The sequence below is a fragment of the Colias eurytheme genome, chromosome 9, assembly GCF_061535395.1.
Source record: "Colias eurytheme isolate Ceu_HAF_F1 chromosome 9, ilColEury1 Martin Lab GWU primary, whole genome shotgun sequence".
Lineage (NCBI taxonomy): Eukaryota > Metazoa > Arthropoda > Insecta > Lepidoptera > Pieridae > Colias > Colias eurytheme.
Window position 1 is genome coordinate 8,717,351 of NC_142988.1, and position 27,375 is coordinate 8,744,725.

Consider the following 27,375-nt stretch of genomic DNA (forward strand, 5'->3'; position numbering starts at 1 on the left):
GGTGAGCCGGTATTTTTGTTTACATCTGAACGTATTTTAATTGATTACTATTGCATTTATTAGATTTTTTATTCTTTAATGTGTGAATTTTGAGAAGGATGGAATCAAATGAAGTATTAGCTACCTACATAAAAAAATTACGTTAGTTAACGACTGCCAACTTTATTCATTATTACATTTCTGTTTTTACATCATATACCTATTTCACACAGAAACTTACATAGATTTATAAATTACAGGCCATCCTTTAAAAGAAATACGGGAGCGCTCATTACAATTACTAATAGCTAAACTGCAGCTTGGATGGGATTTAAATGATGAATTGGTTTTAAATAGGGAGATTCTTGCGGCTCTATTAGCTTGGTTTAATGTTCACCAACCTTCAATGCAAGAAGAATCTCTAGAATTATTACTTAAAATGATAAAGGTTTAATCATTTCATTTTAGCTTTGTTTATAGATATTATATCCTCTTTTTACCTACCTTCTATGTAAATAGCTAGATATTTAATTGTTAAATAAAAAAAAGATTCTGTCATTTGTTGATATTTTAATGCTTTGATATTTTAGACAAGGGGAGGAAGTTATGCAGTTAGAGAGTATGGCGTACAGAACTTCATTGAGAAGCTGCACTCAATAAAATCAAAGTTGGAGGGTAATGCTCTGGAAGTGTATGTTGATATCATAGAGACTGTAAAATTTTTACATACAGTTGAATCTCATGAAGATGTTAATGTTCCAAGGCTTGATATTCCATCTAGTCGAAGGTATGTGTGAATTTTAAAAGCTGTTTATATAATTGGAGTAACATAGCCTGTCAGAATAGCTAAGTACATTACATGTGTACATACTACACATGTTATTTGGCACAAAAAAGAGATGATCATTTTGTCTATTGGCTTGCAATTTTTTCTTCAATTCTTGGAAATCGTAATCCATCAATTGTAATCCGCAGCTAAATTATATTTTACTGTTTTGACATTGTTAATTTACAGTTCTGAAAATGATGGATACTTTCAAGAGCTCTTGCACAATGGTGATAAAAAGCATGTTGAAGACACTGATGTATCAAACAATCACATAAATGACTATAAGACGTAAGTTTTATTTTTTTAAAGTATTAAATTGATATGATTTAAGTGACTATTAGACGCTGTGACTAAATTAAAATTATGAAATTAAATGCAAACAAAAAATAAAATTTCAGGAAACAGTCAAAAGGGTTCAACATTTTTTTATTCCCATGGGTTGAACTAAGTCCATCAGATTTTAAAACAATTGTCCTCATTGAAGATTCACTGAAGCTTGTGAAATCTACAAGAAGATGTTGCAGATTTATCAGGGATGTGTTTCTGTGTGACTTCCCTCCAGAAATATTTTTCAACAGACCCTCTATTGTGAAGGTGAGAAAATAATAAATTAATAAAAAACTGAACTGCCTACACATTGTCCCAACTAGCCAAATTTAAAGAGGACCAACCGCAAGGCACCTGCTTTAAAAAAATAATCATCAAATTTAGTTTTCCTGTAAAAAGTTCTACCAAGTTTAATACACTTCTTCATCTTTATCCTAAATTTCTGAAAGGTTATGGAATATTATATTTTCAGGCATTATTAAGTATATCTGACTGTCAGTTTGGCAGTTCCCCAGGAGAAGCTTTGAATGTGTTACTGTGTATAACAAATGCATTAAACAAGAGATTGAAACAACTCTTTTCTCCAGATTTAGTATGTGAATCTACAAAGGTAATGTCTTCAATTAAATAGGTTAATTTATATCTATTAAGTGTTCATATGAAGTTCATATTGAATGTTTCAAATTGACCATTAAAAAAACATGTGTTTGTAAAAAGCTATAAAATTTCAGGTCAATCTCGATAACAGGGACTCCTATGATGGTGTGAATGCAGAACTGGAACAGATTGTTGGCAGAACAAACACTCCCATAGAAGACACTTTAGCAGCATTACGGCAGCTACCAGCCCCAATATATGCTTTGGATACTGCACATGCTGTTCTATGTATTATGATGAAGAGCGTCGCACACATAGACTCTGAAAATAAAGAATCATTGTCTATGGTATGCAATTTTTTATCTTTTGATTTCTAATATGATTAAAACATCCATTTAATATGAACCAATTTTCTGCTAGTAATGATATGAATTATTATGCACTATGTTTTGTTTGCAGAAAGATTTCAATACATGTCTATCTTTAATAGAAGCCCTTGTCGAATTTTTATTGGAATGTGTTGATGAAAGCTTCTGGACATCTGATCATAATTCTAAGACACAAAGAGACATAGCACATAAAAGTTGTATGACGATGCGTATGTTGGGCGATCTATTGATTAAATATCAGTGAGTACACTAACATATTCTAAATTTAAATTTATAAAGATAGATAAATTCGATCACGAGCCGGGACTCGAACCCGCATCCTTTCGCGCCATTCCGGAGCGGATGCCTGAACAATTCAGCCACTCGTGACCCGCCAGAGCAATCGAATTTATTCTATTCTTTCAGTTTTGTGTCTAAGGGACACACCGCGCGCCATCTATTGGGATGATTAACAACCATCTCAACCAATATGAAACACTTTTCAGTGAATACAATATTGTAACGATGGAGCACGACCTTTTTTGTTGAAATTGATATTTATTGTTTTATGGCATTCAAATGCTTTATAAATATAAATTTATAAAGAATAGAAAAAATTCGATCACGAGGCGGGACTCGAATCCGCATCCTTTCACGCCATTCCGGGGCGGATGCCTGACCAATTCAGCCGCTCGAGTCCCGCCTCGTGATCGAATTTTTTCTATTCTTTATAAATTTATATTTATAAAGCATTTGAATGCCATAAAACAATAAATATCAATATTCTAAATTGTTAAACTAATTAATAGTATACTTATTATTACTATAATAAATTTATATTATACTTTGATAAATTTATTTATTGAGAAGATGCGAAACTTCGTAGTACATAATAATTATGTAATAATGTTAAATATCGCGAGTGAGTGAGAGAGACGCTATATGGTATCCCGCACCTTTTGAATTTTCAAAATATATTTATTTATTCAAAGATCTTTTTTGCAGAAATTCGTATCAGTTAGATCCAGAGCGCATTCAACACAGACTAGCTCAGTGTCGATTGATCAGCTGTGCTGTGAAGCTTTTAAACTGGGCGCGGAAATCGGCCCTACCTCCTACATCTCTCCTTGCGTCGTTACAAAACGGCCTTTTGGATCCAGGGATTGATATATTTTATCCAGAACTGAACAAACAAATTGCTTTGGTACTACAGGTATGATATACAATTACATAAATTAAACAGCTTAAGATTTCTTTATATGTACTAAGTAATAGATTTAATAACTAAATTGCAATTCCAGAATGCCAAATCTTCAGTAGACCAAGAATTCAAGAGTAAATATCGAGAATTAAATAAACTTTTTGTCAGTATGGACCATGCAAAAGAATTTATAAAATTGAAAAATACCCGTTACAATAAAGATATATTGAATTGCATTAAAAAGTCACTCCCTATTCTGCAAATACATACTAATGAGAATTTTCTACATGATATTTCGAGTATTATTGTTACAAAAGGAAAAGATTTAAATTTTGACGAAAGTGATTGGTCAGCAGCTCGAAGTATAGCTTTATCTTTGATGGCTCATAATATAGACTGGGTTCAATCCTCGTTTTATAAGATATTGGCTAATATGGTGAAGTTGGTACTAATGAGTGAAGAATCAAATGAGTCGAATCAAGAAAAGAATTTGACTTTGTTGAGTGATGTTAGTATATTGACTGAAATATGCTGTCATGCTTTATCATCAACAGATAAACAGGTATGTAAAATTGGAAAAATTATTGTTGTTTCATTTTATGACTGATGATAATAATAATATAATTGTTTTAGGTGGAAGAAAGCGCGTCGGAAATAATGTTATATCTGCTAAGGGGTCGACTTGTTCTTAGCGAAAGTTGTTGGTGGAGACTCTTAGCTAGCCTCCTGCCCATTCTACCTTTATTGCATGTGTATGCGGCGCATGATACACAATTAGGTAGGTTATATGTTCAATTTTGCAAAAAAAAAAATTGTATCCTTTTTTTATTTGTTGTTTTTTGGATGGTGATAATGTTTTATTATGTAGAAATACTGCTATTGTAGTTATCTGATCGTAGACAAGTGTACCGATCCTAGTGTGATTGTGATGAAAATCCATGTTTTGCGACATAAAAATAGTTGTTTATTTTATCTTTTGTACGAATAATTGTTATTCGCCTCACAAAAAAATTGTTAAAACTTAATATACAGCTTAATAGATAATGTCTTTTTAATATTTTCAGGTAAAGCAATATGCAAATCACTAGAAGTCGATATAGCGGAGTGCATGGGTGTGTCCACTGCCGAAATGGTGTGGGGTCTCGTGAGATTGATGTTTGTTAAATGTCCTGCAGTGCAATTGGATGCTGCACATTCTCTGTGTAATATATTAGGTAAGTATGTTTATAAATGTTTAACTGAGTATCAATTTATTAAATTGCAACTCAATGTTGCCAAACATTTTTTATACAGAAAATATTATAAACGCAGAAGTTTGTCATGGATTGTTACTTTTTCACATACTTACCGTTTGTTTCGTTGTATAGCAATTTATCTGTTTATAATACTTTTATTTATTTTTTGCTTATTAAGTAAATATTATTTATGAACGACTGCAACAACATCAAATATAAATAATATTCACTTTCATTTTATAAATCCTTTCTTTTTAGACGATGACAAATACTTACCACCTAAAGAGACATTACGTACCGATATTTTGATAAATGCTCTGCGGCGGGTTGAAGTGCAAGACTTCAATATAGATTATAATAGTTCTCCTACAAAGATGACACAGGTAAACTATTACATACCTACTTAAATAATAAATTAAAACTTAATAATTTAAACTAGCTATCTAAGAATTCCTGGAATGCCTTTCGAAAGTAGAACAAATTAAACATTTTTGATTAAAAAAAAAACTACTTATATTATTATTTATTTTCTAGACAACTAGTTTAATACAAGTATTGGACGTGCTAAAACAAGATTTGGTGTTAGACGAAGATAGTTCAGAATTCGTGGCCGACTCTCGAACGACCCATCCAACTTTAGAACCGTCTCTCCGACGCAGCACCTTACAACAGCTCGCTGTTATGATGCGTCAGCAAGACTTACACGATGCGTTTATTCGTTATGATGGTCTAAAACTTATTGTTGCCTTACTTAGGTAAGAAAAGACGGAAATATCAAATTTTATATAACATAAGTGAATAAGTACCTACAAAAATTTGTTTACGTTCAGACTGTTTGAAATATCCTACCTATCTCAATCATCCTGACACAGGACCTTATGCGTGCCTCGATACATACTTATATTATGTGCCATTGATTCAAACTTGCTAAATAATTACAGTTATATTGATATAGGTATTTGATATTCATTAAATAGTTTGGGTACCATAACATATTAAGTCAGTTGATTTATAGAATTTGATTAATGCGATGTGTGGATTAATGCTGTATTTCGCATTTCAGGATGTCACTTACAGTGGAAGACTATTTAGCGTTCCCCGAATGCGCGCTAAGTTGCGTGTCCGTTATAAACAGCGTGTGTTTTGTGGCGAGACACAACCTATCGAAGTTGTCAGACCTGCCCTTGTTTTTGATTAGAGGTAAGTTAATTTATTGTTTAATTGTATTTTTCGAAATGTGATGACACTGAAGTATTTCAAACTTACATAAATTATCCACTGTTTACCAAAATTATAATATTTAATGTCGTAGCGTAGCCATGTCTGTAAAAGTGCTAACAAAATTATCATAGGCGGGGTTCGTACGACAGAAGATAGAGCGCGACTGAAGTTTTGAATTTGGAATTTCTTTTTTTCTATCCATGTTCTCCGCCAATGACAGCAGCTTAGCCATGTCTGTACAAGTGCTAGCTCTACTACCATCTACCATGGAATTTTAAATTTGGAACGTTAAAATTGTTTCTATTTTCTAGCCATTCTAGTGTTCCCCGCCAACGACAGCAGCGTAGCCATGTCTGTTCAAGTTCTAGCTCTACTATCATGGGCGGGGTTTGTACTACAGGAGTTGGATACAGCGCGTCGCCGCGTGCCCGCACTACCGCTCAGTGTGACGTCACGTACGTCACTGCCGTTCGCGGCTAATAGCTATTGGCATACTAGTGCTAATGCGGAACACGCTTCTGTTGGTAAGTGTTTTATGATACGTTGTTGTAATAAGGCCTACGAGGCGGGACAAAAAATGTAAACAATCTGACCGTATCACCGCGATGTCGAGCGAATATTCTATCAGTTATAATATTTCTGTCAAAGTCTTCCGTCCGTTCATATCATAATTACAGAAAATAGGAACATTTCCTTTTGATATTGGTTTATTTACATTATTTCATCATCATCATCATCAGCCCATATATGTTCCCACTGCTGGGACACGGGCCTCCTATGAGGGTACAGGCCATAATCCACCACGCTGGCCAAGTGCGGGTTGGCGGATGACACATGTCGTCGAACTTTTGATTCTTCGACATGTCGGTTTCCTCACGATGTTTTCTTTCACCGTTCGAGCAGTTACATTATTTATCTCGATTAATTATTGGCCTTTTATTCTTCTGATGAATTCTTCCGTTTTTTTGTTAAGATTTATAATTGTACAATGCTTGCAAATATAATTAAATCAACTCATATTTCTGTACTGCTTGTATTATGTAGGTATTTAATTAAGTTGAATCGGTGCCAATTTGCATAAGAATATAAAAAAGATCAAATAGTTTTTTATTACAATACTTTGTTGCGAAGATTATGTTTTCAGAATTATTCCTAGTGTTTTTATATATTATTTACGTATAGTGTGAATTATAAATACACTATATTCTACTTATTTTGCTACCCTATTACAAACCTTAACAATTTGGTACTAGATTAAGTTGCAACACATTATTAATTCACTCGAACATTCTAGAATGGCTCCTCAACGATCCAACATGGCGGACGTCAATCCGCGTACGCTGGTGGTGGGTTCTATCCGGGGGTAATGTGTCACGTGGTTCCCCACATTTGGTACAACCTAGAGATCCCACACCAAGTATACAAGACTTGGAGATATTGCGGTCTGCGTGTGTGGATTACTCGTGTGCGAAGGGCTTGTTGAGATTGGAGAATGCTACGACTCATATGCAAGTTAAGGAGGCGTTGTATTTGTTGGAAGGGTGAGTTATTCTTGTATGACATGTATAAGGATATGGAAGCTATAGCTTATTTATAAATAAGTATTTCATATGTTTAGTTTGCGTAGGTAAATATGGTTATTTTAATTGTGTGGATAAAAAATGAGGGTATATTTCGTAGCAAAAAAATTTACAAAACGTTTTTTTTTCTAGTTATGCTCACATAATGCCTACATCGACAGTTTGTCCGAAAGAGTTTTTTAATTTAAAATGGCAGAATATGAAGAGATTTTTGTCAGCCCCACCAGCTTCTGCCCGAGATACGGATTTATTATTAAGTCTTTTGCATTTTATTATTGCTTACATGGATCATGTTCCTAAAGATGGTAAGTTTTTTTGGTTTTACGTATATTTTGACTGTTTATTTTGCCGCTATCTGTAATATAGCCAAATGATTTTAAATTTGGAATCAATAGGTCTTTTTAACATAAACTATTATAAGCTATTCTTTTTATAAATTAAAATAAATTATGTGAGCTGTGTTACGTATACTTTCGTTCATTTTTACACAGAAAGTACTTCACCAAATATCTATCGTTGCGTAGTTGTAATATAATTTAATAATATTATGAAATAGAACAAATTCTGCTTCCTTATCAATTATTTTGTGGAAACGTGAATAATATGGTAACATTTCGACGATAAAAATATAATTGTATTGAACATGACAAAGCAATATTTATATATGCAAAGCTAGTTGACACTCACGTCTTTGTTCGCGTTAAATCAGATGCATGCATTTTATAGACTGTGGGTAGTTTTAAACATTTTAGAAAAATAAATAAAACTAGTAATTAGTTGACCTAAGTATGTTAATTAATTTGTGTTTAGTTAGTTAGTTGATTGTTGCAATGGGGCTGCCATGAACATTCGTTCAAAAGCCCAGAAATAAATGATTGAAAAAAAAAAACTATTTTACAATCATGGTTAGCCGGAACAAACTGTTATAATGCAGTTATTTTAATAATTGTTGTTTTTTTTTATTTATTGATACTTTTACATTCATTCAACATAATTTTTTAACTTGACAATCAGAATCTTAATTCTATAATTTTATCTATACCGATAATCTGTAGTATAGATTGCAATATTTCACCCAATTCCTAATTTGATGAAATATTGATTACGTTTTAAATAGAAACTTAAAACGTATGAACAGCTTAATCTCATACAAATGATATAACTGTTCATTCGATTATTATCGTAGTTCCAACTACCATAACTAATCCGCACCGAAAATTCGAAAAAGTTTCAAAAATTAGATGGACTGTATTTATATTTTTAGATATCACAATGTCTTGGATAAAATCTTCTTTTATTGGGAACGAGGCGACCATAATATCGCTTCTAAGCAGAGACAGACTTTATCCCCAACAGTCGTCTGTAGAAGATATTGAAGTGACCCAATTACGTATACACATAGTTAAAGTTCTCTTGCGATGCCTTTTATTGTTGGAAGAGAGTCAGGACTACAGCAGTAGCCAATTAGAAAGTTTGCTGAAAATTCTCTTGGCGTGCTTGGAGCGAGTCGATTTGAAGAATTTTCATATGCTGGGTATGTATTGAGCGTTTTCGACCGATCTATTCTTCGTCCTTCGTTCATCGTTCTTCTTTTAATTTTATTGGAAGTTTTCACGTCCTTCCGAGGGTTAGGCATTACATATATCATTAGTTGATTGAAACAACTATATTCATCACAGAGACTGAAAATATGCATATTTAAACAGGCGGTTTTCCTGTGCATTTAATAAGCGATTATATTTTGTACTTTATACTATTTTTTTAAATAATGTGTTAATGAATTAGTTTAATAAACTATACTATAAGAACAATGATTATTGTCGTAAATCAAGCTTACCATTTTTATAAGGACCTAAAGCCACTCGTAATCCGAATATATATTTTAATTAATTCATTGTTACCAACCAGTTGCCACATTGTCTTCTATCGCATTTGTTTATAAGAATTATCAAACGTCTTAGTGCCACTGAATCATAGCGCGGTATCGCCCGGTATCGCTCACCGGATGGTCTTCGAGTGACTAACGTTTTAAGCGTTTTTCAGGATATCTTAATGAGCTAATGCGCTGTATTAGATATGGTCTACATTCTCGTTACTGTGAAGTATTAGAGGAAACGCTAATTTATAGTTTGAAGATGATGACTCGTGTTTTGAGCGGGTGTGCGTCCGGTGGGGGGAGGAAGGGCAGAGCTTGTAGGTTAGACGCCATGCTGGCTTTGATGGCGGTGCTGAAGAAAGTTCGAGAACAAAAGATACCTGTACAAGTGAGTATGTTTAAAAGCAGCATTTGCGGCGATGTTTATCCAGAAAACACATATTTTTGATCAAGATATAGGATGGCTTACATAAGGGAGATAATATTGGTCTGTTATTGACTCATTAAAGTTAAAATGTGATGGTAAGGAATTCGTTTTGATAATGTGATCGCTATCTTAACGCGCATAAGAACATGTACCGTACTATATCGTTTTCTGATTAGATTAGCACTTTTTGTCTGACAAGAAAAATAAAATCTTAGAACAGATCGTTGATAGTATAGAAGCTTCGAAATTCCAACAGTAATAATACAAATATTTCAAATATGTATATATTTTCATTTATTCTAGATAAAACAGTCAGATATGCTTTTCGTTATGTGAGAATTAATTCATATTCTTCGTTTTACAATATTTTCCTCGACTTTAAAGATAATGAATTTTTGTGTTTAGAATATATTACATTGTTTTCAAATAGTGCATCATTATTTAAGTAACTATATATTGATAACGTTCAATTTGCGTCACAATTTATAGTACACTAGATTTCCACCCGCGGCTTCGCCCGCGTTTTCAAAGGAAAACCCGCATAGTTCCCGTTCCCGTGGGATTTCCGGGATAAAACCTATCCTATGTGTTAATCCAAGTTACCCTCTATATGTGTGCTAAATTTCATTGTAATCGGTTCAGTAGTTTTTACGTGAAAGAGTAACAAACATCCATACATCCATACATCCATACTTACAAACTTTCGCCTTTATAATAGTATTAAGATTAAGATAAAGATTAAGATTTCCTGGTATAAGGGTAGGTTCAGGAATATGAGGTAATGATTCTCTGAAATCAAACTCTAACTTATAGGCAGTAGGATTAAAAATTTAGACAGTGCGCGCACGAGCAACTTTGTCTCCGCAACTTTTTTGTCTCCGCAACTATTTTGTCTCTCCCACCCATGGGCTAGTATGAAAGTGCGCGCACGTAGCGACGCAACTCCCCATACAAATTGATGGGAGAGACAAAATAGTTGCGGAGACAAAGTTGCTCGTGCGCGCTCGCTCTTACGAAACATTGAACATACACAAACCTTAATAACTGAAATATTTACGCTTTCCTCAAACTACTTGGAGTTCCTGATATTTCTTAGAAAGGAGAAAGCTCCCTTTGTAAAGCTAAAAAGAAGAAAATGGTCTGAAAGCTATGTATAATGTATATTGTTATAATCCGATAATACTATATTCAAGCGTAGGCCAATTTAAGTCTGGTACTTATATAAATATTGTTACAGAACTAAAATAAAAAGGTTAAAAGATAAGTTATTTAACTAAAGCTAGTTTGAAAAAAAAGAACAAAAATATTAAAGTATATTTAATATTAACAGCGTTGGGGCGAACACTGCGACGGTTCGCTAATGCACGCTATAGTGCGATGTAGCGGCGCGCAAACGCCCGAACTGCGTGCAGTCTCGTTGCATGTAATGGCGACGTTCGCACTGTACGCACAACTCACGCCGCAATTGATGCAATGTGAGTATAGTGCGGTTTTATTTTGTTTTCAGGATGCTGTTTGCATTTTAAATTTTAGTAATTAAAATGTATTTTAATTTTTTTAATATTGTAGAAAAGTAAAGCTACTCAGTAACCAAGGGAACTATCGCATTCCATGCTTCATTGTAATAATTATTCTTCGATAATTTGTTTATTTTCTCTTTCTCAAGTTTATTTATCTAGAATATCATTAACAGAGTTATTTTACATTTATAAAGACTGCACTAATTCGATCTTTTTTTTAAATGCCGAAATGTCTCTTCGATTAAAATTTATACGATTTATGTTATTAAAGCCTATCTATAATATCCGAAAACATATTTAATTAATGCCTTTGATTTCTATAATATCCATAATGACCGAAAAAAATTGGTTGTCTGTAAAGTCGGTTTACTGACGATAGTTGAACGTGACAACGGCCGATTGTGCTTCTTTGTCGCTCGTTCCGCGCTCTCCGTCTCCGTAGGCTTGAAGTGCAAGCGGCACTTTAAGTCTTACGGAACGCCTCAGAGTGCGAGGTAACGCCGCATGAGTCATGTTTTTTCGTGCGTGCAACTGGCTATCGAATTATAAGACGTTGTCACGTCAAAATAATGAACAAATACAAGACAATTATCCATTTCTAGATATCCCGAACGAGTCGCTTTGCCGATTTGCCGTGGAAGTGTTCTCTAAAACCGGAGAAGCGAACGTGGTCCGAGCCGCTGCGTTATTGCTCCTTACTGCGGTCACTTCTCGAGTTTCACCCATGAACCAAGTAAGAGCCCATTGTTAGCTTTTATTTAGCTTTACCGTATTGTGTATTGGTTTATGCCTCGTTTTTAAGGCGCTATTTATTAGCTTCACATGCATATTTGTATGTAACCGACTTGGACCCATTATAAACGGACATATTGAATTCAAACGTTGTACATATCGGTGAACTGACGATACAATTATCATCATGAGTTTGTTAAATACATATTATATTAATTTAAAGTTATTATAATAATTTTGTACTACTTCAAAGTTTGAGGTTGTTGACCTTATTTCGTTGTTGTTCGTTGTGATATTATGTATAGTTAACTGGCGCTTGATATGAGCGAAATGTCGTTTAGATGTAAATAATTATAATGTTACAATATTAATATACAATGAGTGACGTCAATCGATACATGATCCTATGTATAATTAATTGTTGTTAATCAAAAAGCATCGAATCATTTGCATAGCTAGTAGATTGGACAGGCATTAAGATATTTCTAGAGTTTATCTTAAAAGGACAAAAAACCCCTAATGGTCTAGTCAAGTATGTTAGGAGAGCAACTAATAGGGTTTCTGTTCTCGCTACAATAAATAAAAAATAAACTTGATCTGAATTCCCACTAGAGACGTAGAGTCATGGTATGCACCTGTGGAATTTATTAAAAACATAAAAAAATAGCTTTCAGCTAAATTGAGTTTCGTAAAGAACTCAATAAAATAATAAATATGTGCATAAAACAATTTTATCATAGGATTATAAAGCCACTGCTTTGTACTCGTTGGATGCGCACCGTCACTTTCGTGAGTAATATTGATTTATCTGTTTTTTGCGTTTCAATATGCAAATGTTTTATATATAGAACCAGTAATTTACGTGCTCGGAATAATAAATCAGTGAACTAAGAACAACAGGGCTGTTTAAAGCTATCGGAATCCCTAAATAGGATGTTCAGTAATGATCTATAATTTGTACGAACCGCGAATGTTCGTGGTCGGAATACAGGGACCACCTACGTCGGCACGCGATGTTGATAGTTCGTTATGGGCGTATTGCGTCAATCGAGAATGTCTGAATTATGCTTATCATGTGTTCCCATGTTTTCCTTCTTTCGTGTAAATATAAAGTGGACTAAAATAGCCTACAGCTCACGCTATTTTAGTTGAATCGTTTTTTAAACTCCCGCTTAGTTAAAATTATAAAAGGGTTTTTGTTACTTCAACAAATAATACTTCAATAAGTTTAATAATCTTGTTATGTTTAGCAGTTTTGGTGAAAGGTCAATCTATACATAGATATATTTTTCTCTGGAAAATATTTGCGATACAAATCATTTATCTTACCTCGTTTTCGGGTCTCTTGATCTAATAATTTATTATCTTTGCTACATCCAGTTTCACAATATATTCTCTATATATAAAATTAAGTCGGTTAGGTTACACCACTTAAAAAATAGTTATTACTTATTATTATTGATTTAGCTCTTTATAAATATTTTTAAATACGAAACAAGATAATTGATTTGAAAACTTTCCGTCGTTCTTGGGTTACGTCAGTTATAGAAACATGTTGTGATTTTTCACAAGAATTATACAATATGATATGAATGTCCACTGATTTGAATGGTGCTAGTTTACTAATATGATAACGGTATATTCAATATTTGGCACCTTGAATTTTAGTACACCACGTGACGCGCATAAAATTTCGACTCTACATATTATAACATATGCCTCAACAGCCGGTAACCATAAAACGCCGAAATTGTATTATCTTAATCGATCAAAATAATTTCCAAGGGAGGTCAAACCAATTCTATATTGTAGTTTTTGTACTAATTTTTTGTAGTACATCATATAATTTTGAAGGCACTTGCCAGTTTTGGCGTATGAATGAATTATGAAGGTTATTTATTCCATAAGCATGTATTCTAGTAGTGAATGTTTTGGTTTTCTTTATGCACTTGAACATACTTATTTTTATTCGTAAGTACTCAAAATTTTTACTGTAGCTTAAAATATAATATATTTTTTAATCTCTCCTTTTCTTAATGCCTTATATTTATCCAACCTGTCTTCCTTTCTTGTAGATTTAATAGTACATATTGTAAGTGTTTTTAAAATATGTATTATTATACTATCCTTTATCCTTGAAACGTGGAAAAATTTTGGCCCAAAATACATACTTACTTTGTTATGTTCCATAATTCAAATCGCATCTGCAAAGGAATTTTAATCTAAGTAGTTGTTAGTGGTATACATGAATATATTGAAGAAGTATCAGTTAAGAGAATTGCAAGCAGGAAAATTATGATCGCATTTCACAAACACGTTTAGCGCACTTGGGGTTTTCCTTAAACATTTCACATTTGTTATAAATGTGTTAACTTTACAAAGTTAGCTTCAACAATTTTCATTAGTACTTCGCAGTAGGTATTTATGCATGCGCTATGAATAAGTACTAGGTAGAAGTACAATATTTAATGTGTTCTATAATTATTCGAATAGTGTTCTATGTTGCATTACCGTAACAATGTGGAATGACTCCTTAAAATTCGATATGTGGGTATATATTCGAGTCACGGGCCTAGTACGTCAACACGGTGCGGCCTTGAGGCGAAGCAGCGTGAAGCTTATCTTGACGCTCGTCGCTCACTAGCGATACCGCTTATTTGATCGCTGGTCGTCGCCCGCGGCCGCTGTGTGAACAATCCACTCACATCGACCGGCACGCGTTGTTTTGTTTACGTGCGAGCGCATGTTCATTATTTGTGCGGCATTTGAATTAATTACGTCCTCACTGTAACCGACCTTTTAGTTCAAACAACAATCGTGTACGATGTCAGTTTTTTTGTATTTAATTATAATTATAGTGTGTTTATTGCTTCTCTTGACGCTTTTTCATTACACCTCCAACGGAAGAAAGTATTGGCTATTGAGGAACGTTCCTTACAGAGAACCATGCCCAATATTTGGAAATTTTGGCGCAACGCTTACGATGAGAAGGAGCTATACGAGTATGTTGGAATATTTTTATGAAACCTATAAGAATGAGAAATTTGTTGGCATTTTCCAAGCCCGACGACCGACTCTGTGTTTACTAGACATGGATATTGTGAAAAGTGTGTTATCCACAGATTTTCATAGCTTTAGTGATCGGATATCAGTTTCTACAGATACGAAAAGAGAGCCTCTGCTTCGAAATTTGGCAAATATGAGCGGTGCCGAATGGAAAGCTATGCGGCACATAGTTACACCGACGTTTTCCTCAGCAAAAATGAAAGCCATGTTCCCTTTAATTGTAGAATGTGCTCTTGGATTTAAATATGCGCTAGAATTAGAATCGCTGGATGAAGTCAATGTTCCTCAATTCATGACTCGATTTACTACAGATGTTATCGGCAGTTGTGCTTTCGGAGTGGACCCAGGATCTATGAAAAACCCTGATTCACCATTTTTAATTATGTCACAAAAAATGTTTAAAACAGATCGATCGACTATTTTAAAACGATATTGCCGGACATTTTTCCCTCGGTTATTCAAATTTCTGAACCTTAGAACTTATTCAATGGAAGTCGAAGTCTTCTTTACAAATATAATAAGCCAAGTGTTGACAACGCGACGCACTACGGGAGTACAAAGAAACGATTTTTTGCAGCTCATGTTGAACGTACAAAAAACTGAGAAAGAATTCTCCATGACGGATGAGTTGATAACGTCGAACTCCTTTATTTTCATGTTGGCTGGTTTAGAAACATCTGCGACTACGTTGTCTTTTTGTTTGTACGAACTTGCTAAAGATTTTGATTTGCAAAATAAATTAAGGTCAGAAATAAAAGAATGCTTGGAACGCCATAACGGGTTTAACTATGAAGCTGTTTGCGCAATGCACCTCGTCTCGCAAACTGTTTTGGAGACACTAAGATTGCATCCTCCGACACCGCTAACCACAAGACTATGTACTTCGCCATGCACTCTCACTGGAACTGACCTACAACTTAAGAAAAGAGACGCTGTCCTGATACCGATATATTGCTTACAGAGGGATCCAAGATACTTCTCTGATCCAAATAAGTTCAATCCAGAACATTTCAGTGATGATGCTAATCCACAAGCGTTCTTAGCATTTGGCGACGGACCCAGAAGTTGCCCAGGTAAGACTTTGTTCTGTTAAATATTATTGTTTTATGAAAGAAGCCCGTTGGGTACGTAGATGTTTACAAAACTCAGTATGTGAATAAGTATTTATTACTATCTCAAATAAGGAACAAGTGCGCGAAAGTTAGCCTTGTGTTTACATTTGAACGATCTCAAGATATTAATAGCACAATGTTATCTTATTACAGAAATGTATGGATTAATATCTTGACAAGTGATCAGATAGTAAATCGGACATTTTACTGTAGATAACCTATGGATATATTGATAATTTACACAATAAAGTTGGTGGCACATCGTAAAGCTAAACAATTTACAAATAAATAATATAGGGTTGGTGGTATTTAAAATTTTTGTATATCAACAATTTAATGAACTCATAACCTACTTTATCTGGCGCATGCATTTGATAGGGTTATCTGTTTCATAACAATGGTATTTTGATTGAAGTGACACAAATATCGTCAAACTTTCCACTGTGCTTTATCGACGGGATTGTAGTCATAGTACACCGTACATGCTCTTTAATGCACGCATGAGATGAATTTTAAAGTATGATATGTTCTATTACAGGCGCTCGATTCGGCCAGTTGACTGTCATGGCTGGTCTGACGGGGATTCTTAGCAATTTTATAGTGGAACCTTGCTCTAAGACAACATCGACTATACAGTATGACCCTCGCAGTGTCATGTTGAAAAATAAAGGAGGAATATGGCTACGGTTTAAACCACTATAATAAGAGTTGCCAGTAATGAATTGAACACGTTTGTCATACCATACTGTTTTTCTCACCAAACAGTATTGTTACCTTAAGCCAGTATTTGCTATTAAAATATTTATAATGTATTTAAATATTATACGAAAAAATAAACAAATGTAAATAAATAATGTAATAATCTTATCTCATATTATGTTGATATGTTCGAATTACAATTATTCAGGTTTTAAAAAACTTGATAATTGCATTTAGTATTGTACTTATTTTCAAATTAAGGATTGATATTGTAATATAAAAATATTTAAAAACATCACAGCCAACAAATCTTACTTGTATATAAAAAAATGTTATTTCTAATATACGTTTCCTATGACTGATATTATTTTAGTGTTAAGAATTGTGTAAATTATTTTAAAACTTATTAATTAGTTCATAGCCTTTAATCACTACAATTAAGCATTTATTTAATCACTAATTTATTCTTAAGATTAAATAGATATGTATATTGCAATAAACAAAATATCTTTTATCTGCGTTTTTTTTTCTTTTTACGATGAAAAAAGTGTTTACCTAACCTAATGATTTTTTAAGTGTTGCTCAACAAGCATGAATCAAATGTAGCATAATATACTGAGATGTTTTTAGGTTTATCTTGTAGTATCGGTTTCTTGACATAAATATCAGATGCGTATTTTAAAATGAATGTACTAAAATAAGTTAGAGCCATCAAATGTTATCTTAAACAAACAATTCTGACAAAAATCACAAAAATGATGGGATGACAAAATATTTTCCTACATACAATTCCTAAGACAATCGAAATTAGATACAGCTCTATCTACATAGGATTGTTTTAGGAGATTAAGATAATATTGTAGAGAACCTTCAAAACTTGCTGAATTTTTATTAATAAAACCATATTTAGATATCGCAAGACTAAATTGGTTGAAGAGAAATCGGTTAAAAACGTTCTCAATGATTTGTAAGGAATTTCAAGTATAAATTTTGGGTCTAGACTAGTTTTTCGGAATCCCGGTGAATATACAATAGTCAAATACTTTGAAGATGACAAAAACAGAAAATATCTTTGATACAAATACATACAATGTTTTAAAATTATCTATTGGAATTGGATTTTCAGTTTTAAATATATTTTATAATGCTCTGTTTTGTAGCTAAAGAAATATATTGCGTAACTTTTCGTTTACTTTTGTAATACTTAAATTAAAAAATATACCTACCGCTTTTGAATTTTTTAACTTAATTTACAGTAAAGTAATATACGTTTGGTAAGATATAAAGACTATATTTTAGTTTTTACTATATGTTATGCTCTTAAAAGTGTATTCGCGTACCTGAGTCATCGTTAAGTACTTTTTGCGTGTCATTCTAAATAAATAATTGGCTATTGTTCTTTCTATTATATTGTAGAATGTCGGCTATGGTCGTATTAAACCGTGTTTAAAGCTAATCCTAGTTATTTATTGTTTCTTTATGAATCTCGTCCTTATGTGGTTGCTATTAAGAAGTCATGGACTTCACTATTTAAATTTTAAATTATGTTTAAAATAGATTGTGAATATACATTCTTATATACAAAACATTTTGAAATACAATATCGTCATGATATCTGATCATACGACAAAAAATATAAAAAGATAATCTGGTTTCTTACAGATGCTAGAGCAAGAAACACTTCATACGTTCGAAGATTATAACTTCGTGGAAGAATGCCTACAAGTTTTGATAGATTTTTGTCATGAGAGTAGTTTTAAAGATAAAAATTTTCTTGGTAAGTCTGTGTATAAGAATATCATTTTTATATACGAATTTTGATTGAACGTTAATATCGTCAAAATGTATGTTAACGACTAAAATACCTACTTATACATTTTTAGTAACAAATATAAAGTTGAATAATGTTTATTAGGGATGGGAATGAATACTTTTCGCGAATTGTTTCTTTATCCCACATTGCGGTTTTAGAATTTATGTAGGGCAACCGCAATAATACATATTGTTTCAAGTAAGATTATTTTAGTCATAAAATAAACAATATTAAAGTTGTAACTTAATCACTAATAAGTAATATTTGCTTGAAGCGTGATTCTATTAAGTAAGAGTTCGCTGATCACCAGAACGAGTAAACATGAGCAAATTCAAACATTTATTTTCAACTAAGCTGCTTAAGAATCATCATAACACACATAGAAACATTCAAGCCTGCCTCCTTATTATTTCTCCATATTTTCAGAGCCAAACATGCCACTGACCCTACTAGAGCGACGCACAGAGTTAGAAGTTCGTGCTCAAAAACAACAAGATGTGAACCTGTCACCAACATATTCGTTTCAAAAACCGTCACCCACAGCCGATGTTGTTATAGCAATAGCTGATGTGTTGAATAATGTAATAATGTTTAAAAACTGCCCGGTACAAGCGTGGAATGAAATGGGACTGTTTAGAGTTATGTTCCGGTAAGCTTTTTTGCGATTAGTTATTGGAACTGTAGGTTATTATTGTACATAGTTTCAAATAATAGTCCGGGATACATCGCCCATTTTTGCAAGTGATTACTATCAAGCTAATTTTTCGTGAGTAGCTTTATTTTGATGAGATGCCCAATAATTTCATGTACAAAACTCTCGATTGTGGTAGCTTACAGAGGTAACAAGGATAAAAATTTTTGATTTGACGGTTCTCAAATATTTATTACGCAATTTGTAGGACAATATGTCTGTTGAATTATATAAGTATTAAATAAGTGAAAATAAAAAAATCAGCTGGTTAGCATTTATGATGACTTCGTTATCGATACACATTGGAAAGGGGGACTCTTTGATCAAAACATAGATTTTGTAGGACAAATATTTTTTCGAATAATTTAGATAATTATCTTGAGATTGAACAAAAAAAAATATTCAGTTAGTAATTAATATTTGAGAACCATCAAATCAAAATATTTTATCCTTGTTACCTCTGTAAGCTACCACAATCGAGAGTTTCGTACATGAAATTATTGGGCATCTCATCAAAATAAAGCAACTCACGAAAAATTAGCTTGATAGTAATCACTTGCAAAAATGGGCGATGTATCCCGGACTATAACTACTTACAGGGTAATTGGTAATTATTGTCGAAGAGGATTTACGTCATAGGCATATTTTTAAGGAAAACTGTGATTGAATTGTATCATTATTCAGTTATTTTTATGTATAAAGTTAGAATATAAAATATTTAATCAGTTGAGTGATTCAATGAGAAATTTCAGAGGTCAGGCGTAGCCACGGTAGTACTTACGACAAAAGACGGGCGTTCGAATCCCGCTTTGTGATCGAATTTTTATAATTCTTTAAAATTGTCTCATTTAAAAAGCATTTAAATGCTATAAAACTAAAAAATAAATTAAATTATATTTATTTGCCTGTTATCGTAAATCAAACAGTTTTCTAACAACTTACTAATGTTTATTTTATCTGAGACCGGTTTATTTAAGGTCAAATAAACTAGATAAGGAAACTAACTGTTCCTTCGCATATTAGTATTATTACTGAGGTAGCATAAATTTAATTAACATACGCTTTATGTCTTCGAGTCTAATTAGTGCATTGCTTGTTACTGAGAAAACTTTATCTTCATACGGGATAGTTAAAAATTACTTGACGTACAAAAGCTACTCAGGCACTCTATCACTTAAAGCAATTTGATTTTACGTGTTTATAGGCAACTAATTCACGTTCTTGTCGTCCATAAATATTTTAATTTATTTTTATTTAAAAATCTACACAAATTCGAGATTATACTATGTAATTCATGATTACAGTTTACCTTTTACCGTTAGGCTTCTGATTGAAAGAAAGAAAGAAAGAAAAAACATTTATTCCAACACACACAACACACATATAAAATAGCATTGTAAATTTTAAATAATATGTAATAGAAGACATAATTAATATATGTGTGGTTGCATGCGCTAAAAAAGGAAGCCACTCAGGATACCTGAGGCATAATACCTCAGCACTGATTTTCAGTGACCCCTTATGACATCCAGATTGCTGAAGTGGGATCTTATCTATCCTTAAAATTTATTCAGATATTTTCAAATTCATATAATTAATTAACACATTTAATATGATATCCTGAACAGATGTTTATGCTGGTCGAATGAATCTCAAACACAAATGGACCGTGTCCGTGGTACTATTTGCCGCAGTCTATACGCAGCGACCACGCACAAGTGCGTACGCACCGTACTAGCTTCTACTAAAGACTGCTTATACAATTTGATAGTAACATTGACGCCGTTTGATGTGGGTATGTTGAAAATAATTTCGGCGCTGACTCCACGAGCGAGAGAATCGCGGCGATATTATCGTCGTGCCACGTATTTTTATACACTCTCTATGGAACCGTCTCCACACGGCGATATTATCGCCGCGATGCGACGAGTGGCAATGAGCGTGCGAAACGTCATTACATCGTCGCTAGCCCGCCGCGACTAGCAGCGGGCTAGCGACGATCGCGCAGCGGGCGCGCTGTCAAACGCAGCGGCATTTCAGCGTTGCCTCTGGTCTTCTCGTAGTTCTCAACAAGGAAACGTGGCGATACCGTAACGAGTCACCGCGGAAACGCTGCGATTCCGTTACGACTCGCGACGATACGCGGCGGAATTATCGCTCGTTCGTGTAGATTATCCGACGATATAAGGGCGGACTCGTCGCGATTCATTCGCTCGTGGAGTCAGCGCCTAAGTATAATGATCTAGATAGAAATAAATGTTATTAGTTAAATGTTATTTTGTGGTTTAAATTGGAGAATCAGAAACAAATTACGATTACAAGTAAATACAAAAGATTTGATGGAAAATTTACTTTCAAATTCTTGATTTAATTTTAATCTGCACATTGACGAATTGTTTACTACACATTATGCAATACTGTAAAAGTTCATGATTTTTGCAACCTTATTAATCTGTTAAAAAAGCATACTTATGACTAGCAAATTGAGTATCTATATCAGTCGTAACAAGAATAATATAGACATTCTTCATAATTTAATCGGCACGATAATACCGCAATCTTCAAAACCGTGATAATTGACATTGTTATTGTGTTATGTCATAACAAGCCATTTGTACTTTACAGGTGACAGTGAGGGATTGTTTGCGCAGACGCAATCTATGATTTTGCTTGGATCATTGATCGTCGATCGCTCAGCTAGCGACACCTTGTGGTGCGAATTGAAGAAAAATAAAGCAACGGACATGTTTGATATGCTATTACAGGCTTTGGAGAGCGATGATGATGGTATATTTCTTAATAATTATAGAAAAGTGATATACATTGTTACAAATACAGCTAAATAATTATAACAATAATTGTTTTAAAAAAAATAATGCATAGTAATATAAGGTTAATTATTGAAAGTGGTACTGACATCTTTACTATTGCTAGATATTTCAAAGAATAATCATATTTTTCATATTTTCTCCTTTCCTTTCAGAATTGCAATCTGCAGCGATGTTTTGTTTAACACAATTGGCTCAATCAATATCTCGCAAAGATAAATCGAAACAAGAATCTTGCAAAGCATTTTTAGACAACATTAAATCAGCCAAAGATCCACCTAAAGATATACTTTCTGCCGGCGATATGATCAGGAATGGAGATTGTCAACCGGAGTATATTGTAGAAGAAATTTGTAAAGTTTTAATGGAATTGTATAAAGAGCACTTGGAGGAGAAACGGTTTTTAGAATGCCAAGGTATTTAATACTTTTATTAAATTTAGATAAACTTATGGAGTTGAATTCATTCCATGCACGTTGCTGTCATGTCTTCTGTTCCAAGGGGATATAATAGGATATAAAAAAATATGCTGCAGGGGATTTTTGCCCAAAATAGTAGTCCCAATCCCAGTCAATAATATTACATACGTACCTGATTTAATTCATAATAACAGTTAAAGATTAGATTAACGATTTCTACGTATATGGATAAATATCAATAAAAAAGAAAAGTCTTGTCTATAATAATACTAGATATTTAGCTTTATCTCACTCCGGATAGATCTGTGTGACAGTATGATAATAATCGAACTCTTGACACTTAGATTGATAGCTCTTTGTCTTTTATAATCGATGTAGTACTTCCGTTAATATTGGATGCACTAATAATAAAAGTATTATTTTCAATGTACTAATAATTAGAGTATTGCTTAGTTTCAGTTCTGATTTTATTGTAGAATACTTGCCTTTATTTCATTTTTCAAGAACAATTGATATTATGAGTGTACATTACACTTTAAATGCTTTAATAATGCTTTGTAAATACTCCGGAGAATGTTTGTTGATTCTACTTTGTTTATAGAAGTACACATTCTTTAGATTTACTTCATGGAAAAATTGGTATTGTTACTCTATACTCAATTTTATCTATACCGATTTTTAGGGCTGATTTTTCAATCCTTGGTTAAAACTTATTCGCCGAATAAGGTATTAAACTGCCATATAAAAAATGTATTCTAATTGCCCGTATTTGACAGTTTACAGATTACATTTTAATATTATCGTGTAATACATACTTTATTGGACGGGTAAGTTTTATCCAAGGATTAAAAAATCGGCCCTTAGACATTTAAATCTATTCACATTTAAATTTCATTGCAGAATAGGATCAATAACTATATTAAAGTGAGAGGTATTTGTTTATAAGGTGAATTGTAAAAAATAAAATAGTATAATGTCAATTACTTCAATAGTTTCTCTAAAACTATGCTGTATAATTGCGTGTTATCTTGTTTAAGTTAAGTCTCTTTGTGCATTTATAACATAGAATGATGCCCTGAAAAAATAGACGCTTAAACGATTTATTTATAATCAAATCTAACATTTCAGATGAAAGCTGGTCTTCTCTATGTTCATGTATATCATCTGTATTGTCTGTAAGTCCACGCGCTCGGCAATATTCGACGCATAGACAATTCCCGCGGTTATTGGTGGTTACGATGCAGGCTTTTAGGGATAGATTGTCGTTGCAGGGAAAACCTGTGGATGTTATACGTAATGCTAATAATGTGAGTGTTTTGTTAAATAGTATATTTAGGGTTGGTAGATCTTAGACTTATAATATGCTGCTCAGTATTATTGTAAAGTATGGAAATGATTTTCTAATATTGTTACATACTGGTATTATAGGTAAACTACTTTGCAATTATTTAAAAAAACGTGTATCTTTATTATGATCACTTATAATTATTATATATTTGATACTCTAGCAAATAATGTAATAAAAAAATGTTCATGTTGTAAACATCTTGAGTTTTAATGGATAAAAGTATTATTGTTTCCACTGCAAGGCCTTGAGAATTTTGCGTCAATAAAGATTTATTCAAATGTATTATTTATCTAAATACTATTGTTTTTCAGGAACCCGTGTTGCACAATCTATACTGGCTTCTAACTTTAATGAACAGTGAGATGCTTAACTGTCCTATTGCCAAGGAAAGTTTCGCGGAGGACAATATATGCGTGTCGCTCAACAAACTGTGGCCGTGGTGCATGATGACTGAGCAATTGAGAGATGCACTAATGCATCTATTGCTTAGTTTTACTAATGATTGTCCGAAAGGTAATTTTCTCATCTAGTAAGACACATTCCTAGTGAAACAATTGTAGTAGAAATCATTCAAAACTTTACTAATTTTATTATTTCAGTAAAAGGTTGTTTGATTGTTATGAGGGTCTCGGTTAATTTGATTTTGGTAGAAGTTATCATAATAGTGAGTTTGGCGTAAAACTAGATGATGTGTCTGTTTATTTGCATATAAAAAAATACACTTATGATTTTTACTCGAGATACTTTAGTGTGTAGATGAGTGATAAGGCCGCCATCTGTGCTGTGTCTTCTTTTAGTATAAGTTTTCTTTTTGTAATTTTTTGTTGGCAGTACAATAAAGTATTTAAATAAAATAAATAAATAAATACTTAGTATTTTCTGATGTTTGATTTTACGCGAGTATTATACATTTAGAAATTAAAGACTTTTTAACGGATTTTAAACGCGATTTATTCATTATATTATTTTAAATAAATACTTTTCTCCTACGCGTATTTTTAGCTTTTAAAACCATTTTGGAACCGATTTGTTTTGTTTTATAATTAAATTATTACTGCATTGTTCTTCTACGCTAAATAAAGTCTGTCTATATCAATGTCCCTGTTAATGCCTGAGCCCCCGGAATCACAGACACAATAGAAAATCTATTGGTCAAGGGGTTAATGTCTGAACAAAATGTTGCAGCATGGAGCAACATGTGCACGTGCGTGTGTGGGCGCAGCACGGTGGGGTCGGTGTGCGAGCTGGCGATACGAGAGGCGGCTCGACCACGTGCTAGCGGTCTGCTGCCGCTGTTGCTGCGCGTGCTGATACATTGTGTGCCGCATCAGCACTGCCGCACTCTTGTGCTAAAGGTATGTGGTGGCTCGCTGAAATATTAGGTATCCTATAAAAGACTAGTGATAACGCACGAATTGCCCCACCTATGTGCCGACATTCTACTACGTCTTCTTCCGCGCGTACCCACGTGCTGCGTGCCGCACCATCACCGCATGCTTGTATTTGTTCACGCATGGAAAGAAAGAAAGAAAGAAATAAATTGTTATTTAAAACAACAACACGAGAGAAAAGAACTTAAAAACTAACATTGCATGCAAGTTTTATAATATCTGTGATTATATGTCTTTACAAAGATTTGTTGATCATTTAACGTGGCAATTTTCAAATTCATTTTAATTTATCCGTAACAACGCATACATTTAAAAACATCGTAGTTTGTATATATAACTACCAAAAATAATTTCACAAAATATCTATTTATCTTGCCACCCATTTGCAGAGTGACGTACTATCCCACATAACGAAGTCCCGAGCGCGTGCCACCAGCCCCCCCACCACTCGCACGTGGGTGCAGCTGTGTGAAACGCTCAGTGTGCACGCGGACGGTGCGGGCGCGGTGTTAGCGGTGAGCGGGCGAGCGCCGCCCGCGTGCCTGCTGACGTCACTCGCGCACGCCGCACACCATCATAGACTGGCGTTCTTGCAGACGCGTGAGTGATTGGACATTTATGTTTCTAAACCTATCCTCTTGTTGAAGTGAAACTTCTTTATCTCGGTCGGAAAACATTTATCTTGTTTTTATCAATTAATAAATTTATCGCCATCTTGTTTTTATCCCTACCACGCATGATTGACGTATTTCTGTAAAGTTGCGTAGAGTAAATTATTTTTTGAAAAATAAGGTCACTACACTAGTACACGCACACATTTTTTTATAGAGCATTGTACACTGCTATTCTGTCGATTTTCTTCGCGGACGAGATCGGTATTCTGTATTTTATGCTCACGAGTTATCGGTTGATATGATACATAATTTATTCAAAAACAAAATTTGCAGAAATTAACATTAAATAAAATAGTTTATTCTAGTTTCTTTTTTATATTTAATGAGTACAAAATGAGGTTTTTATATGTAGTACCGATCCTGGAATTGGTAGTAAAATGCTCTACTAGTTATTCCTTAATATGGACGAAAGGATTTAATTTTATTTTGATTTTTTGGAGTTATAATTTTCTTGCTATTTCGTTTAATTCACATAGATTATAAGTGGTCTGGGATACAATAACGGCCTATCAATAAAAGCAAATCACTAAAATGGTTTCTATACTTATTCAGCGGAACTCCTGGAACTATTATCGGGTTCGCTTCTGACGGGCGACACGAGCTCGCTGGTGTCCGCGAGCCGCGCTGTGTGGGCTCTGGCTGCTAATAACCATAGGGTAAGTATATAGAGATCTAGAGAGATGCCAATCGCTTGCGCTGAGTACGAAACCTGGTGTCTCATTACAAATTTACGCACACAACTGCAGTAAACAAAATCAAAACAATACTTCGCGTTGTGTGCGTGTCATCACACAAAAATATGAGAGCGACTATTCGTTCGCACACTAGATTGTAAGTGACGTACGTATACAGCACCACTACAGCTTGTTCTTTTTTTGGGCATATTGCTGCGACACCGGCCCCGCCCCCTAACCATATCTCCCTTTAGTTTCTGTGATCTGTGGGTGAGTATATCCGAGTCTAAACCATTCATTTAATACTAAAGTAGATGTTTGTAAAGCTTCCCAAGCGGAAACACCGATAATCATTCACTTAAATGAAGATACATTTATATTTGGTAGTAATATTTGCTCATCCGAATCAAAATTAAATTACTTTATAAGTACCAGAAGAAATTGCCAAAAAATAAAGCATTATAATTTTTTTTCATCGAATAAATGTAATTAATTTATGACCATTTCCAGGCAAAACTAGTCCTCCGAAGTGCGGGTATCACAACAGCGGTGCACTCCACAATCCAACGACTACAGAGATCCAACGACGCGGCCGCGCAGCGAGCGTTAGAACTGCTAACATACACGCATACAGTATTACAAGCCACGTGATATCTTGCCTAATTAAACAATGATTTATATAAAAGTGATTTTATTTTTTATTTTACACTTTGACATATCGGAATTTCTGGCATTACAAAGCGGTGTATTTCTCCATCCAACGACTAC

The 27,375-nt window shown here is 33.6% G+C and overlaps 2 protein-coding genes across 2 annotated transcripts; both read left to right on the forward strand.

Moving 5' to 3' along the window:
* On the forward strand, positions 1–27,270 carry LOC149905983 (rotatin-like). Its single transcript, XM_090105077.1, has 33 exons — positions 1–141; positions 240–427; positions 570–766; positions 995–1,096; positions 1,207–1,402; positions 1,608–1,745; positions 1,867–2,079; positions 2,192–2,361; positions 3,106–3,313; positions 3,402–3,863; positions 3,935–4,079; positions 4,366–4,515; positions 4,795–4,919; positions 5,071–5,291; positions 5,600–5,736; positions 6,069–6,281; positions 7,052–7,298; positions 7,470–7,642; positions 8,602–8,871; positions 9,381–9,601; positions 10,971–11,115; positions 11,763–11,893; positions 18,432–18,546; positions 19,009–19,231; positions 20,902–21,068; positions 21,899–22,060; positions 22,257–22,517; positions 23,649–23,827; positions 24,180–24,381; positions 25,054–25,223; positions 25,649–25,859; positions 26,486–26,589; positions 27,118–27,270. The coding sequence occupies exons 1-33, from the start codon at positions 99–101 to the stop codon at positions 27,256–27,258; spliced, it is 6,030 nt and encodes a 2,009-aa protein (XP_089961203.1). The 5' UTR covers positions 1–98; the 3' UTR covers positions 27,259–27,270.
* On the forward strand, positions 14,552–17,229 carry LOC149905984 (cytochrome P450 6k1-like). The gene is made up of 2 exons (XM_090105075.1): positions 14,552–16,031; positions 16,609–17,229. Exons 1-2 carry the CDS (start codon positions 14,717–14,719, stop codon positions 16,770–16,772), a joined length of 1,479 nt encoding a protein of 492 aa, XP_089961201.1. The 5' UTR covers positions 14,552–14,716; the 3' UTR covers positions 16,773–17,229.
* Positions 27,271–27,375: the final 105 nt, after the last annotated feature.

What these genes read in the sequence shown, in the direction of transcription:
- LOC149905983 (XM_090105077.1), top strand. Translation starts at nt 99, where the DNA reads ATGGAATCAAATGAAGTATTAGCTACCTACATAAAAAAATTAC. An exon ending in CTCCTACAAAGATGACACAG is followed by an intron (nt 4,920 to 5,070) that starts GTAAACTATTAC and finishes TTTATTTTCTAG; the next exon opens with ACAACTAGTTTAATACAAGT. An exon ending in AACAAAAGATACCTGTACAA is followed by an intron (nt 9,602 to 10,970) that starts GTGAGTATGTTT and finishes TAATATTAACAG; the next exon opens with CGTTGGGGCGAACACTGCGA.
- LOC149905984 (XM_090105075.1), top strand. Translation starts at nt 14,717, where the DNA reads ATGTCAGTTTTTTTGTATTTAATTATAATTATAGTGTGTTTATTGCTT. An exon ending in CGGACCCAGAAGTTGCCCAG is followed by an intron (nt 16,032 to 16,608) that starts GTAAGACTTTGT and finishes GTTCTATTACAG; the next exon opens with GCGCTCGATTCGGCCAGTTG.